This window comes from Schistocerca piceifrons, chromosome 4, assembly GCF_021461385.2.
Source record: "Schistocerca piceifrons isolate TAMUIC-IGC-003096 chromosome 4, iqSchPice1.1, whole genome shotgun sequence".
Taxonomy (NCBI): domain Eukaryota; kingdom Metazoa; phylum Arthropoda; class Insecta; order Orthoptera; family Acrididae; genus Schistocerca; species Schistocerca piceifrons.
Genome location: NC_060141.1, coordinates 332,091,409 through 332,108,934, shown reverse-complemented (window position 1 = coordinate 332,108,934; position 17,526 = coordinate 332,091,409). Strand labels below are relative to the sequence as shown.

The 17,526-nt window shown below is 42.4% G+C and overlaps 1 protein-coding gene across 1 annotated transcript in view; it reads right to left on the bottom strand.

The window, feature by feature from the left end:
• Positions 1–17,526, bottom strand: part of LOC124795262 (glutamate receptor 1-like) — a 396,377-nt gene that overhangs the window by 107,184 nt on the left and 271,667 nt on the right. The window contains exon 6 of the mRNA XM_047259207.1: positions 6,358–6,478. Coding sequence (XP_047115163.1) covers positions 6,358–6,478 — 121 coding nt within the window. The remainder of the gene's footprint in view (positions 1–6,357; positions 6,479–17,526) is intronic.

Genomic DNA, 17,526 nt, shown 5'->3' with positions numbered 1-17,526 from the left:
GATAGAAAACTGCATATTTTAAAATAAATGGCGTTTTAATGGTATCCAATTAATGTGTATAGTTAAATAACGTGGATTAAGAACAAATGCTAAATGCTTGTACCACGTCTAAATAGAGTAGAGCCATATTAAGGAACAAATTGAGTTCTGGGGATTTAAAATAGGTGCAAGGCGGGGGATGGACGGTAGAAGCACGAGGGAAGGTAGCTCACCAGATTGTGGTTATACACTTCCCTCTTTCGGAAAATGCAAAATGAAGAGCAAGTAGGCCATTCCCCATTCTTTCCACCGTAGTAAATCACCAAATGAACATACAGGGTGTTTCACAAAGTTCTATCAACCCTTCCGCATCTCGACTTATGAATCATTGACGGCGGAGTGTGCAGGTATGCCATGTGGTTGGGATTTCCCACAAAGTGTGTTAATATTCCATGATGTACAGATATGAATTACTGATAACACTGAAGCATGAAACGCGTGTGAACAAAATCTATGTAAGTCTCCGCTGGGGAAATTCTTACGAGGAGAACACGGCAAGTGCCATAACTCGATTTCCCAGAAACGTCGCTCAGTGGAAGAGGGGTCAAAATAAGAGAACACGTCTCGGCTTATCGGTAGAAATCCGACAGTCTCTGAGAAAACGACCGACAAAGTTTTCGACGTACTTTATGTGCCTTATAGCGAGCCAGAAGTTCAGCCGCAGTGGTGGCAATGTGTCTAGCGTCGCGGCTTCATACTTTTTCGTTCAATGTTCAAGAACCGATTATTTATATTAACTTTCCATTTATCTACCCATATCCGTAGGAGATTAGTACATGAATTTTTTGTAATTTATATTGAAATTACGCTGTTCTTATTCGTTTACTAATTGTACGTCTGGTGCATAAATAAAAAAAACAACGAATTAACGAGAAAAAATATTGACATTGTTTTCGGTGAGATTACTGTAGTATATCTTGATTCATAATGAATTTAAAGTGGCAGTTTTCGGTAAAGTGATCGGTTTTGCGAGGTTCGCCGCCAAATTATTGCACGCGCCTATATTTAGACGTTTCTTTCCCGAGTGAGATTCATTCGAAGAAATATCACTGTGGCAAACCTGCCTTCACGCGATGCTCGTGGTGCTCTGGACTTCTATGTTTCGAATGTTTCAGCGATGGGTGTAATCCTACGGAATGAACCAAATCTTCCTGAACAATAAACATCAGAATAAAATATAAACATTAACCTAAGGATTGATATAAGAATGAAACACAATAAGAGTATGAGAATTTAATAAACTGAAACTCTTGAAAATACCATACATGCATATATTATATAATAAGTGTACGACACTTATGCTAATTTCAAAATTAATACAATACCCTTGTATCCCCTTACTTGATAAGAAACGTTCGGACATTGGTAGATAAATTAAAAAAAATAAAAATAAAAACAGTAACCGCCTTTCGAGCATTGGGTGCAGAAGTAATAGACCACACTCCTAGCCACTGCGCCACCATTTCAACAGAATTTATCATGCGCTAAGAGGCATTTAAATTACGTCAGCAACTCTGACAGTCGTTTTCTCAGAAACAGTCGGATATCTACAGTAAAACCGAGACACATGTCCGCTTATTTTGACCCATCCTCCTCTGAGTGAAGTTTCAGAGAAATCGGGTTATGGTAGTTGACGTTCAAATGGCTCTGAGCACTGTGGGACGTAACTTCTAAGGTCATCAGTCCCCTAGAACTTAGAACTACTTAAACCTAACTAACCTAAGGACATCACACACATCCATGCCCGAGGCAGGATTCGAACCTGTGACCATAGCGGTCGCGAGGTTCCAAACTGTAGCGCCTAGAACCGCTCAGCCACCCAGGTAGTTGACGTGTTCTCCTCGTTGGTAGTTCTGTACGGTAGTTGTAGCGTTCTTCCAGGAAAGGCAACTTCCCGTACAATGAGTGCACCTTGCGTTTCAGTTTACAGATTTACCCAGCATTTCCTGTCCATTTGTCTCATGTGAACAAACAAAATAGCTTCACTGAGCTCGAGTTTGTATAATGGAGATATTTTCAGTTTATTAGTTTGCACTTGGTAAACGGACTATTATGTGAAAAAGTCAACATTTGGGGCTGGCAGCTGCGTACCGCACTGAAGAGCCTGCCCCAAGTGTAACATGCTGTCAATAGGTAGCCGACAGTACCGACTTCATTGTCTCCATTATCAATGGGTGGAATACTTTTCGCAGCTGGAGAGTATCAAACGCATCACCCCAGCCCAAACTCTCCCAACATCTGAAGATCCCCAGAGGCTTCAACTGACGTAGGTCACCTACCTCTTACGCAACTTAAGACATTTCACCTCAAGGCAGGCAATGCATCACAGCAAATTTATGTTCTAGATTTAAACATGATCAGTCCCATTCCGTCACACATATTGACGCTCATCTTTTTTTTCTTCGTAGTGTTCTACGGTTCTGACATGGGCGCGTTTGACCGTAGCTGTTTTTACGCCTTAAAACAAAAACAAAACAAAACCCACTGTGGGTGTGCGGTAAGCGGCTTCAATCAGTGCAGCCCTCCTGTACCACTGACACTAGTTAGCGAATGGAAGAGGCTCTTGCAGTCCACCAGTAGCGCTATTAATGGTGAAAGGTGTGCAGTAGCTTACTGGTCATTCATTGACTCACCAATAAGTGACTACAAGAAGGCTACATAGTCTCACAACACGCTGTCAAACCACATTTACCAGTCCAGCCTCTTTACCATCAACAGTAGATAGGTCACCGCCAACATCACACTTACAAAATAAGCACTTCTCAGACACTGATTACAGAACCGTATTTCACAGTGTGCAGAAATTTACATAGATTTAGTCGACATGATTTTCTTGTATTATTATTATCAGCAATTCATATCTGTATTCGATGTACTGTTAATAAACTTTGTGGAAAAAATAAACAGCTCCTGGCAAGTCTGCGCACTGTGTCGCCAGTGAAACATAAGGCGAGCTGAGGAAGGATTGATATAACTTTATGAAATGTCCTGTAATGGCTTTCTGTGATGTAGTGCGGTTGAACGACTGGGGAACTGCTAGCTCACTCTTCATTTTTCAGACGTATGAAGGAGAGACAACCTACTTTCCCTTACGCTTGTAACCTTAACCCCCCACCCTGTTACAAACCCAGAAAAAAAATTATCTCTTAATGTGGTTTTAATGCACTTAAATGTGGTACACGTATAAATATTTGTTCTTAACCCATTTTCTGTAACAGTAGACGTCAGTTTTATACCATTGGAACAGTACTTTCAATATTTTGAAATTTTTCCGTCCTCTGCAACGCGGAAACTTTTAATTCTGGAGACAACGTGATTTTCGAGATGTTGTTGTCGTGGTCTTCAGTCCTGAGACTGGTTTGATGCAGCTCTCCATGCTCCTCTATCCTTTGCAAGCTTCTTCATCTGCCAGTACCTACTGCAGCCTACATCCTTCTGAATCTGCTTAGCGTATTCCTCTCTTGGTCTCCCTCTACGATTTTTACCCTCCACGCTGCCATCCAGCACTAAATTGGTGATTCCGTGATGCTTCAGAACATGTCCTACCAACCGATCCCTTCTTCTGGTCAAGTTGTGGCACAATCTCCTCTTCTCCCCAATTCTATTCAATAGCTCCTCATTAGTTATGTGATCTACCCATCTAATCTTCAGCATTCTTCTGTAGCACCACATTTCGAAAGCTTCTATTCTCTTCTTGTCCAAACTATTTATCGTCCATGTTTCACTTCCATACATGGCTACACTCCATACAAATACTTTCAGAAACGACTTCCTAACACTTAAATCTATACTCGATGTTAACAAATTTCTCTTCTTCAGAAACGCTTTCCTTGCCATTGCCACTCTACATTTTATATCCTCTCTACTTTGACCATCATCAATTATTTTGCTCCCCAACATTCCATTATTCTTGTTTTGCTTTTGTTGATGTTCATCTTATACCCTCCTTTCATGACACTGCCCATTCCATTCAACTGCTCTTCCAAGTCCTTTGCTGTCTCTGACAGAATTACAATGTCATCGGCGAACCTGAAAGTTTTTATTTCTTCTCCATGAATTTTAATACCTACTCCGAACTTTTCATTTGTTTCCTTTACTGCTTGCTCAATATACAGATTGAATAACATCGGGGAGAGGCTACAACCCTGTCTCACTCCCTTCCCAACCACTGCTTCCCTTTCATGTCCCTCGACTCTTATAACTGCCATCTGGTTTCTGTACAAATTGTAAATAGCCTTTCGCTCCCTATATTTTACCCCTGCCACCTTCAGAATTTGAAAGAGAGTATTCCAGTAAACACAGGCAAAAGCTTTCTCTAAGTCTACAAGTGCTAGAAACGTAGTTTTGCCTTTCCTTAACCTTTCTTCTAAGATAAGTCGTAGGGTCAGTATTGCCTCACGTGTTCCAACATTTCTACGGAATCCAAACTGATCTTTCCCGAGGTCGGCTTCTACAAGTTTTTCCATTCGTCTGTAGAGAATTCGCGTTACTATTTTGCAGCTGTGACTTATTAAACTGATAGTTCGGTAATTTTCACATCTATTCACACCTGCTTTCTTTGGGATTGGAATTATTATATTCTTCTTGAAGTCTGAGGGAATTTCGCCTGTCTCATACATCTTGCGCACCAGATGGTAGAGTTTTGTCAGGACTGGCCCTCCCAAGGCTGCCAGTAGTTCTAATGGAATGTTGCCTTGTTTCGACTTTCAGTGCTCTGTCAAACTCTTCACGCAGTACGATATCTCGCAGTTCATCTGCATCTACCTCCTCTTCATTCCTCAAAGCTACATATTCTTCTTCTACTGTATTTCTTTGACCCATTTCTGTCAATTGTTTCCTTATGCTCTCCCTGAAACTCTGTATAACCTTTCGAGATGCTCTAGAAAAACCCAAAAATGTGACATCTTCAGGTCCCCTCACTCCAACTTCATGCCCGACCGGTCACGATTGTTAGTATGTTGTTCATGAGACTGCCCTCTAAAGCTGTACAAAAATTTACGACTACAGGAAATTTTTTCCTAGACGACATTTTTTTGTCTTCGTTGACTGGGCTAGTAGCACGCCACCTTTCGGGGCCTACACTTCGCTGCGCGTTCTCGCGGCGTGGACCACTTTCTAGACCGACCTGCTTCGACAGTAATCTACCCATGTAGCAAAAGTACGCTGAACGTGTATTTACACGTTCTGGATAGCTTTGGGTGGCGCATCTTAGATGCTTCGCCCTCTGTATATTCTTACACCCAAACCTGCAGATGTGAGACACTCAGATCCATGACAAACTTTGTATGTAGATAGAGTATCAACCAAAACAACCATTTCGTTCGTGACATTTGATGTCGTCCAATAGAACACCAGAACTACGGAGCACAGGAAACGCGCATCTATGAGTGATAGTTTTGTTGATAACGTGTGGGTGAGTTGGTAGAGCGTGAGATCGTGGTGCTAAAAGTTCGCATTAAAACCCCAGTCATGACACTTTGTTTACGCGTCAAACTGTTATATGGGAGAACATTTTCCTGACGTGTAAAAGAACTTTCTGGAGTTTGTAGCAATGTACTTTTGGCAACTTCTTTCGCTTCGTTAGTTGAAAGTAGCAAAACTATAGAGTACATTTGTATAGATAGGTGAGGTATTCTGTCGCTCATAGGCGACAGAACAGAGACCACTCGTGATGAAGCAACTAGCGCTTTTTGTAGTGTGACAGCATAAACATAAACGATCGGAATAGTAGAATAAAGAAAAAATTGCATCACACATGCTGAAGTATTAATAGTCCCATAAAACACTTTCACGCATACTACAGTAAAAAAATTGGCATCACTGGAGTATAAACGCAGGGCTCTTGGTATGACGATCTAGTGCTCTACCAACTTCAAGGAATCTATCCATATTACATACTCACAGCTATGCTTTTCCTGCGCTCTGTAGTTGTGGCGTTACTTTTAATTAACCTTTACGCCCGTTCTGCTCGATGACAGCACATAGTACGAACCAAAAAAGAGTTTTGGTTGAAGCCCTATCGACCTATAACGCTTGTTACCGATCTGAGTGTACTGAAGTCTGAAGGTTTGGGTGTTAGTCGTACTTTACAGTTAGAAGTTCTAACTGACACAGATGAAGTTTGTTGATCAGAGCATTTCGTTATACATATGTCGTGGGGCAAAGATGTGTGCTAGATCATTGCTTGACCCTGAGGCTAGAATTTCCCGGGAGATGTTCTTCCAGATTAACTGTCTGCCCACGTCTCACCAGCCGACTCAAAGCTTCATCGTGGAACTAACTAATGCACCACAGAGCGGTTTAAATCCGGTAACTCACCAGCCCACTCAGGAGGTAGTGGTAGGTCCTCTTGCCGAGTGTTATGTCCCGCACGTGCGTCACCACAATCTCCTTCGCCATCTCTGTAGGGCAGTCCAGCACCAGATATTTGTTGCTCCACCTGGAACAATTATCATTTGGTCAGTACGTTAATGATGACACATGAGACTGTTCCGACGAACATTTATCTTCAACTGAAACTACTAGCAAAATTTAAATGAAAAGAATTTTTTGGTGTAACGTGAGTTTTTCTCTGTAGCCCTCCGAGAATCTGTGTCTGTATGAAGCCTATATCCGCAGTTTTTTTTTTTTTTGGGAGATTGCATCAATAAACTAGAATTATTTTCACTGGTTATTGTGTGAATGTCGCTTGCTACGTTCAAAAACACCAGTAAGTTATCAATGAAGGACTAGTGGAGCGACAACGACTGGGACAGTACGCTACCGTTATTTCAAAACCGAAATACAAAATAATATATGTGAACATATGAGAACAAGTCATAATGCTTAAAAGTAGCATGTGGAGAACGACACTCACATCAACCAACCATCAAAATTTGGCATTGTCCTTTGAACTCAGTGATACTGAGAGTCGTCAAAGTACTTTTCATTGCGAAAGTAGAGCTAACTGTAAAGAGAGCTGCTTAAAGAGAACTGCTTACAGAACTTCTGAAATGATATAGTGAGCGCGATTATCTGGGATGCGGGATCCGTAAAAGATCTGTGTGCTTGAAATGGTCAGTATATGAATAGTTTCACAGCAAGGATTGATTACAAAGACGGGGAGAAACATTTCTGTTAGCTCCCCGGGTTCTACACTGGGTTTATCTTCACAAAAACCAGGCACATGTACACGATTTCAATAACATCTGAAAGAATGAAGTTTCTAGGTTGGTGTTTAACTGAATGTGACGTTTACCAGTACACGAATACTTATTATGACTGAAGATCATGGAGGCGTTACCGTGCGCTCGTAGTTTGACGTCACAAACTGAAACAAGAAGAGATGTCAAAGTATAACCTTCCGTCGATAACGAGGTTATTAGAGACGGAGCAGAAGCACAGATTGGCCTTACATTGATCGATTTAGGGAAATCGTGGAAAACATAAACTTTGCTGTTCTGCCGGTCTTTGAATTCCGCTTATCTCGAATGCCGGTCCACTGATTTAAACACAGCATCATCTCGATCAATGCCATTGAAAAATAATGGTCTAAAAAGCATGGGAAAGTACAAGATAGCTGACACAAGATAGAGGCAGGTCGGAGCTTAAAAGTAGTGTACCGCAAAAGTACGAAACGAAATTCATTTTCCCAGCTATTTTTTCCCTTTAGTTACTCTCGAGAAGACAGCTGATGAAAATGCCTGAAGATTCCATTGCACATAAATTATGAAGGGACGTGGTTGTGTTAAAAATGGTCAGTACTTGAGAGTAACTGTAGGAAGTGGGCTTATAAACATGAGGTGTGAAAATGAATATTTTGAGAGGAAGAGTTCCAATGATTGTCTGCATTTGAATGTTGGACAAATCCGACGTGCGTTTGTCAATAATTCAGTTGGAACGAATTCGCAGCAAAATTCATTGGCTTCATATTATCTGGATTTTCTACATATTTGCACGATGTGGTATTTGCCCAACGCGCTGCTTCACCGTTATTCCATTAATATTTTGCTCTGTCACTTAACCAGAAAAAAATGCAGTCGCCAGTAAAATGTTACCAGCCGACAGGAAAATGTATTCCGCAAACCTTCACCTCGAACTGTTCACGTATGGCCACATATTATTCCGCTAATTAAATGTTTGATTCGGAATTTAATTAAGCAGATTTTATTTCCTGTATTACATTAAATTACAGTAACCGGAAGCGAAAAAAAGTTAGGTGGACCGGAATCCCAATGCCCGTATAAACTTCGAACCACTGCAGAAGACAAACTTTTTTCGCCACAAAATTGTTGAAACATACACAGAAATGCGTATGGGACTGTGGCAGACGGTGTGAGGAGGGGGAGAGGAGGGGAAGGGAGAAGGTGAAAGGAGCAGTGGGAGATAAGAGGAAAAAAAGGGCTGTGCTGAATATTTTGAATTCTCCGAAAGAATGCAGCGTTCACTTCGTTGAGTACCCTGTCGTAATTTCGTCGTCAGGCAAAACACTCAGTGTACCTCTCAAAAAGCCTATTCTTCTTCATAAAAAATATTTCCTATCGACGATGTACAGGATGAAACGTTATAATGCAAGAGCTCAGATGCTTCGGCTATCAGAATATAGATTTGTCCTTGCGTACGAAATGGCTGTTTGGTTATTTCAAAAATAGAACTGGAGGACAATCATTGATCCAGCTGGTATACCGGTATATCAACGTGACGCTACTGAACGCTTATATCGCAACTAAATATGGTTTTCATTGATATATTATCGTATATGCATGAGTTTTCTGGCTAATTTAAAATTCTAGAATTTTAAAAGCACTGAATATTAGACAAGTGGACTAGGAAAAAAATTAATCTGGTTACCATGGAATATTTTTAAATTTTGTGGGTTGCGTCTGATCGCAAAACATTTTAAACGCTCTATTAAAGTAGAAACACAATGCTAAAATGTATCAAAATATCACGCAAGTTAAATTTTACCATCCTCTTCTACACAATAATTAAAAGATATTATTTCTTCAATAATTCGCTATTTTAAACAGTTTAAGTTGATTACAGGCAACCGCTTGTAAACAAACAATAAAATATTAACCTTTTCTGAAACAAAGAATGTTAAGTGTCTTCTGATTCATGGCTTGTGAAAGGTACTGATCAACTTTCTTGTTCCTGCTGTTGCTATTGTTGTGGTCACCAGTTTGTAGACTGGTTTGATGCTCTGCGTGCTACTCTATCCTGTGGAAGCCTCTTTGTCTATGAATAACTACTGCAACCTACATCCCTCTGAATTTGCTTACTTTATTCATTTCTTGGTCTCTGTCTACGATTTTTAGTCCCCGCACTTCCCTTCAATACTAAACTGGCGATCCTCTGATGTGTCAGAATGTGTCCTACCAACTGATCCCTTCTTCTACTCACATTGTGCTACCTCATTTCAACCCAATTTTGTTCAGTACCTCCTGGTTAGTTAAGTGATCTACTCATCTAATCTTCTCATCCTTATTTAAAAAAAATAACTTTTAGTCCTCTCGATCAAGATCACTCGTGGTTGATATCTCCTGGCACTCGATCCACACGGAACAGATACAGCTTCAAACCATGGAAATTTTTTGAATTTATTAATGTTTCTATGTGATGTCGTGGCTGTATTAAACTCGGAGGCTGAAATGTAGACACAACCACATATAGTGTCGAAGCACTAACTTAATGAGGTTCGAACATATACGCCTTGATCATTAAGATATGTTCACATATGAATCTTCACCGCATGGAAATCACTTACAAACGTCCATCAACGCAAAGTAATTCTGGTAGTGTCACTACGGTGTAAAGGTAAAAAAGGTAAAAGCAAATATGAAAGCCGGTAAAAATTTCGTTCTGCTTCCCTCGTAACCGTGTCCTCTTCTTAATACGAAATGGCATCTGTATTTCTATAAAATACACTACAGGCCATTAAAATTGCTATATCATGAAGATGACGTGCTACAGACGTGAAATTTAATCGACGGGAAGACGATGCTGTGATATGCAAATGATTAGCTTTTAAGAGCATTCACACAAGGATGGCGCCGGTGGCGACACGTACAATGTGCTGACATGAAGAAGGTTTCCAACCGATTTCTCATACACGAACAGCAGTTGACCGGCGTTGCCTGGTGAAACGTTGTTGTGATGCCTCGTGTAAGGAGAAGAAATGCGTACCGTCATGTTTCCGACATTGATAAAGGTCGGATTGCAGGATATTGCGATTGCGGTTTATCGTGTCGCAACATTGCTGCTCGCGTTGGTCGAGATCCAATGACTGTTAGCGGAATGTGGAGTCGGTGGGTTCAGGAGGGTAATACGGAACGCCGTGCTAGAACCCAACGGCATCGCATCACTAGCAGTCGAGATGACAAGCATCTTATCCGCATGGCTGTAATGGATCGTGCAGCCACGTCTCGATCCCTGAGTCAACAAATGGGGACATTTGAAAGACAACCATCTGCACGAGCAGTTCGACGACGTTTGCAGCAGCATAGACTATTAGCTCGGAGACCATCGCTGCGGTTACCCTTGACGCTGCATCACAGACAGGAGCGCCTGCGATGGTGTACTCAACGAGGAACCTGGGTGCACGAATGGCATAACGTAATTTTTTCGGATGAATCCAGGTTCTGTTTACAGCACTATTGATGGTCGCATCCGTGTTTGGCGACATCGCGGTGAACGCACATAGGATGTGTGTATTCGTCATCGCCTTAATGGCGTGTCACCCGGCGTGATGGTATGAGTTGCCATTGCCTACACGTCTCGGTCCCCTCTTGTTCGCACTGACGGCACATTGAACAGTGGACGTTACATTTCAGATGTGTTACGACCCGTGGCTCTACCCTTCATTCGATCCCTGCGAAACCCTACATTTCAGCAGGATAATGCCCGACAGCATGTTGCAGGTCCTGTACGGGCCTTTTTAGATACAGAAAGTGTTCGACTGCTGCCCTAGCCAGCACATTCTACAGATATCTGACCAACTGAAAAAGTCTGGTCAATGGTGACCGAGCAACTGGCTCATCACAATACTCCAGTCACTACTCTTTATGAACTGTGGTATCGTGTTGAAGGTGCACGGGCAGCTGTACCTGTACACGCCATCAAAGCTGTGTTTGACTCAATGCTCAGGCGTATCAAGGCCGTTATTACGGCCAGAGGCGGTTGTTCTGGGTACTGATTTCTCAGGTCCTATGCACCCAAATTGCGTGAAAATGTAATCACATGTCAGTTCTACTATAATATATTTGTCCAATGAATACCCGTTTATCATCTGCAGTTCTTCTTGGTGAAGCAATTTTAATGGCCAGTAGTGTATATAATTATATCTAACTGATCAGAAGTATGCAGACAGCTCTATGTATTGCGGATTAACCATTAAATTTCAGGAGAGGCGCATTCGCGCCAGTGTTGAAGGAGGCAGGGAGTGTTGTGTTGTCAGTAGAGGAGCAGTAACAGCAGAATGGAGCCGTCAGGAGAGATCAGTGACTTCGAACACGTGGGCTAGTCACTAAATCCCACCTGAGTAAAAAGTCCGAAAGGGGCATTTAAACCCTCCTGAAGCTGACCAAATCGACTGTTAATGATGTGACTGTGAAGTACAAACGACAAGGAACAATGATAACGAAACAAAGACCAAGCAGATAGCATGAACTGACGGACAAGGACCCTCCAGCATTGCACAGTGTGGCTGTCGAATATCGCATGAAATCAGCGGAAGGAATAGCTCGTGAGTTACATAGTATTATCAGCAGTACAGCTAGCACAATGACTGTGCATAGGGAGTAAAATATAATGAGGTACAATCGTCGAGCATCTCCACATAATCCTCACATTTCTGTAGTCAGTGATAAGTGACAGCCGGCCACTGTGACCGAGCGGTTCTAGGCTCTTCAGTCTGGAACCGCGCTGCTGCTACGGTCGCAGGTTCGAATCCTGCCTCGGGTATGGATGTGTGTGATGCCCTTAGGTTAGTTACGTTTAAGTAGTTCTAAGTCTAGGGGACTGATGACCTCAGATGTTAAGTCCCGTAGTGCTTAGATCCATTTGAACCATTTTGATAAATGACACCTGAGGTGGATTAAAGTGCGACGCCACTGGAAAAAAGAGTGCTTTGCGGCGGTAAATCACGCTACGCCCTGTGGCAAACCACTGAACGGATTTGCGTTTGAAAAATGCCTGAAGAATGCTACCTGCCATCATGTGTAGTGACAATAGTGAAGTCATGCAGAGGCAGTGCTGCTACGGTATGGGGGTGTTTTTCGTGTAGTGTGTGTGGTCCCTTATTTTAGTGCTTAAGAAAACGGTAAATGCGGAAAGATATGAACACATTTTACAGTATTGTAGAGGAACAACTGGAAGGAGATGACTGTATCAATTTGACAACGCACGCTCTCATAAAGCCGCATCTCTGAGACAGCAGTTTGTGGACAATGGCGCTCATGAAATGGACTGACTGATTGTCCAAAGTCGTGACTTGAACCCAATGGAACACCTCTGGGATGAATTACATTCGTGATCTCCTCGGGAGGTATAAGTAGGGGGAAGCAATATATTAGATACCTCATCCAGAAACGCACCCTCTCGAAACTTGGACAGCAAGCTACACCGCGATGCAGAGCGCCTCTCTTGCAGAGTCTGCCACTTGAGCTTGCTAAACATTTCCGTAACGCTATCACGCTTACCAAATAACCCTGTGACGAAACGCGCCGCTCTTCTTTGGATCTTCTCTATCTCCTCCGTCAACCAGACCTGGTACGGATCCCACACTGATGAGCAATACTCAAGTATAGGTCGAACGAGTGTTTTGTAAGCCACCTCCTTTGTTGATGGACTACATTTGCTAAGGACTCTCCCAATGAATCTCAACCTGGTACCCGCCTTACCAACAATTAATTTTATATGATCATTCCACTTCAAATCGTTCCGCACGCACACTCCGAGATATTTTACAGAAGTAACTGCTACCAGTGTTTGTTCCGCTATCATATAATCATACAATAAAGGATCCTTCTTTCTGTGTATTCGCAATACATTACATTTGTCTATGTTAAGGGTCAGTTGCTACTCCCTGCACCAAGTGCCTATCCGCTGCAGATCTTCTTGCATTTCGCTGCAATTTTCTAATGCTGCAGCTTCTCTGTATACTACAGCACCATCCGCGAAAAGCAGCATGGAACTTCCGACACTATCTACTAGGTCATTTACATATATTGTGAAAAGTAATAGTCCCATAACACTCCGCTGTGGCACGCCAGAGGTTTCTTTAACGTCTGTAGACGTCCTTCCATTGAGAACAACATGCTGTGTTCTGTTTGCTAAAAACTCTTCAATCCAGCGACACAGCTGGTCTGATATTCCGTAGGCTCTTACTTTGTTTATCAGGCGACATTGCGAAACTGTATCGAATGCCTTCCGGAAGTCAAGGGAAATAGCATCCACCTGGGAGCCTGCATCTAATATTTCCTGGGTCTCATGAACAAATAAAGCGAGTTGGGTCTCACACGATCGCTGTTTCCGGAATCCATGTTGATTCCTATAGAGTAGATTCTGGGTTTCCAGAAATGACATGAAACGCGAGCAAAAACCATGTTCTAAAATTCTACAACAGATCGACGTCAGAGATATAGGTCTATAGTTTTGCGCATCTGCTCGACGACCCTTCTTGAAGACTGGGACTACTTGTGCTCTTTTCCAACCATTTGCAACCTTCCGTTCCTCTAGAGACTTGCGGTACACGGCTGTTAGATGGGGGGGGGGGGGGGGGAGTAGGGAGGGGGGCGCGTAAGTTCTTTCGCGTACTATGTCTAGAATCGAATTGGTATCCTGTCAGGTCCAGTGAACTTTCCTCTGTTGAGTGATTTCAGTTGCTTTCTACTCCTTGGACACTTATTTCGATGTCAGCCATTTTTTGGTTTGTACGAGGATTTAGAGAAGGAACTGCAGTGCGGTCTTCCTCTGTGAAACAGTTTTGTAAAAAGGTGTTTAGTATTTCAGCTTTAAGCGTGTTATCCTCTGTTTCAATGCCATCATCATCCCGGAGTGTCTGGATATGCTGTTTCGAGCCACTTACTGATTTAACGTAAGACCAGAACTTCCTAGGATTTTCTGTCAAGTCGGTACATAGAATTTGACTTTCGAATTCACTGAATGCTTCACGCACAGCCCTCCTTACGCTAACTGACATCGTTTAGCTTCTGTTTGTTTGAGAGATTTTGGCTGCGTTTCAGCTTTAAACTACGTCCATTCGATCTAGACCCCAGAGTCCTACATCGGTACCTTCTCTGGTTGGACTCTTGAGGAATAATAGGCTGCCATTCCTCCACAGACATTCAGCAACCTCATTGTAACTGTCACCGGTAGAGATAAAGCCCTCGTAAACTCAAAGGGTCCACTTACAGGTGTCCAGATACTTTTGATCAGACAGTATATGTAGATCTTGAGCGATGGTAGAAACACAAGTGTTAAAAAGTCATGTATGAGGCTTCTAGTACTCCAGAAAACATTTCCTGGCGTAAACAAGTGTGCAGGAGTGGTTTCTCCAAATAGATTAGGGATGTCTTTCTGCATTATACACTACTGGCCATTAAAATTGCTACACCACGAAGATGACGTGCTGCAGACGCGAAATTTAACTGAAAGGAAGAAGATGCTGTGATATGCAAATGATTAGCTTTTCAGAGAATTCACACAAGATTGGCGCCGGTGGCGACACCTACAACGTGCTGACATGAGGAAAGTTTCGCACCGATTTCTCATACACAAACAGCAGTTGACCGGCGTTTCCTGGTGAAACGTTGTTGTGAGGGAGAGAAAACGTCTGGTCAATGGTGGCCGTGCAACTGGCTCGTCACAATACGCCAGTTACTACTCTTGATGAACTGTGGTATCGTGTTGAAGATGCACGGGCAGCTGTACCTGTACACGCCATCGAAGCTCTGTTTGACTCAATGCCCAGGCGTATCAAGGCCGTTATTACTGCCAGAGGTGGTTGTTCTGGGTACTGATTTCTCAAGTTCTGTGCACCCAAATTGAGTTAAAGTGTAATCACATCTCAGTTCTAGTATAATATATTTCTCTAATGAATACCCGTTTATCATCTGCATTTCTTCTTGCTGTAGCAATTTTAATGGCTAGTAGTGTACTTTTGCATTATGCTTTGCGACATGAGCTGATGAACCTTCTCTAATGTTGACGGGACATCTATGTTGAACAGTTATACTTAGGGTACAGCATTCATTGTCTATGTAAAAACGCACCAATGAACCCCAATGTGACTGATCCAGGATGAACTTCACCCATTCAATATGTCGTAAAATTTAATTTGTGGTCTGATGCTGTAGAGTTTCCAGCATCAGTATCGAAAACTTCACGAGTACATTAGACAAAATGCGATCGTGCAAGAAGCTTCTGCTCTTGAACTGAATTGATTAACATCAAATAAATTCGTTCAAACTATAAATACAAAAAAAACAAATTCTGGAAAAATTGATAAAATATCAAGAACAAGAACTATGTAACTTCATCAGAAACATGTTCATTAAAATAAAAGGAACTTATACCAACAACATAATATATCATAGTAATATACCAGCAAACTTTGTATTGTGCGCAACCACAGATGTAGATTTTTTCACGATGAAGTAGATCGCTTCAGCTGTATGATGATCCAACTAGTTTCGAGGCGTTAGAGCCACATCTCCAGGGATAAATTTGTATACAAACAAGAGCAAAACGTACAAAGATCCAGTTTCGGTCAAATCGAAGTTGAACTATTCACTGAAGGGCCAGAAGTCATGAGATACCTCACAGTATCGTGCCGGATCCCCTTTTGCCTGGCGTAGCGTAGCAGCTCGACTCACAAATCGTTGGAAGTGCGGTGTAGATAAACCCATGCTGCCTCTGTAGCCCTTCACTATTGCGAAATATTTCCGGTGCAGGATTTTGTGCACGTACTGACCTCTGAATTACATCCCATAAATGTTCGAGGGGATTCATGTCGGGCGATCTGGGTGGCCAAACTGTTCGCTAGATTTGTTCAGAATGTTCTTCAAACAATTGCGAACAGTTGTGGCCCGGCGACATGGCGCGTTGTCATCCATGAACATCACATCGGAAATCGTTGCAAATGGTCTTCAAATAGTCGAACATAACTATTTTCAGTCAATGATCGGTTCAGCTGGACCAGAGGACCCATTCTACTCCATGTAAACGCAACCCACACCATTATTGAGCCACCACCAGCTTCTAAGGGCTTTGTTGACTACTTGGGTTCATGGCTTCGTGGGTTATGCGCCGCACTCGAACTCTACTATCAGCTTATACCAATTGACTCCGGACTCATTGGACCTGGCCACGGTTTTCCGGTTGTGTAGACTCACGAACCCAGGAGAAGTGGTGTAGGCGATGCCGTGCTGTTCGCAAAAGCACTTGCTTCAGTCGTCTTCTGCCACAGCCCATTAAAGCCAAATGTCGCCGCACTGTCCTAACAGATACGTTAGCCGTACGTCCCACATTGATTTATGCGGTTATTTCACGCAATGTTGCTTGTCTGTTAGCACTGATAACTCTACGCAAATGCTGCTACTCTCGGTCGTTAAGTGAAGGCCGTCGTCTACTGTGTTGTCCGTGGTGAGAGGCAGTGCCTTAAATTTCGTATTCTCGGCATTGTGGATCTCGGAATACGGAATTCCGTAATTATTTCCGAAATGGAATGTCCCATGCCTCTTACTCGAACTAACATTCCGCTTTCAAAGTCTTTCAGTTCCCCACCGTGCGGCCATAATCACGTCGGGAACCTTTTCTCATGAGGCACCTTAGTACAAACGACAGCTCCGCCAATGTCCTTTTATATCTCGTGTACGCCATACTACATTTATCTGTATATGTGCGTATCGCTATCCCATGACTTTTGCTACCTCAGTACATGAAAATTAAATACTTACATTTATTTCATAACTTACTTCAATCGATAGCTTGTAGATGACCCAACATTCCTTGTCCAATTGTGATGAATATATTCAACGTCGAGAGGTCGGTAGTCAAATTTAAAACATGATAGAGTGCATGGTACATCATCCTGATATAGGAAATCTATAATACGAGATTGTATAGTGGTAAACCAAATTGAAGAAATGATGTGTGTAGGTGATGGAAGCTACGTTCACACTGGTAAGGGAAAATAAATCTCATAAAGCAGAGCATGTATGATTGTATGATGGGTAACGAAGGTCAAGTCCAGATAAAACGCTGCTTACAAAATTGAACATCCTCCAGATAAAAGGACTGAGTAGTGGGAAAACTAAAATATTATATACATATGCCAAAGGCGTAACATCGTCATCATAATGCGAGCCACTTTTTCAGTGACTTGTTAACTACTTGGGTCCATGGATTCGCGGGTTATGCGCCGCACTCGAACCCTACTATTAGCTCATACCAACTGACTCCGGTCTCATATGACCAGACCACGGTCTCTGTAGCTCGGCTTTGTTT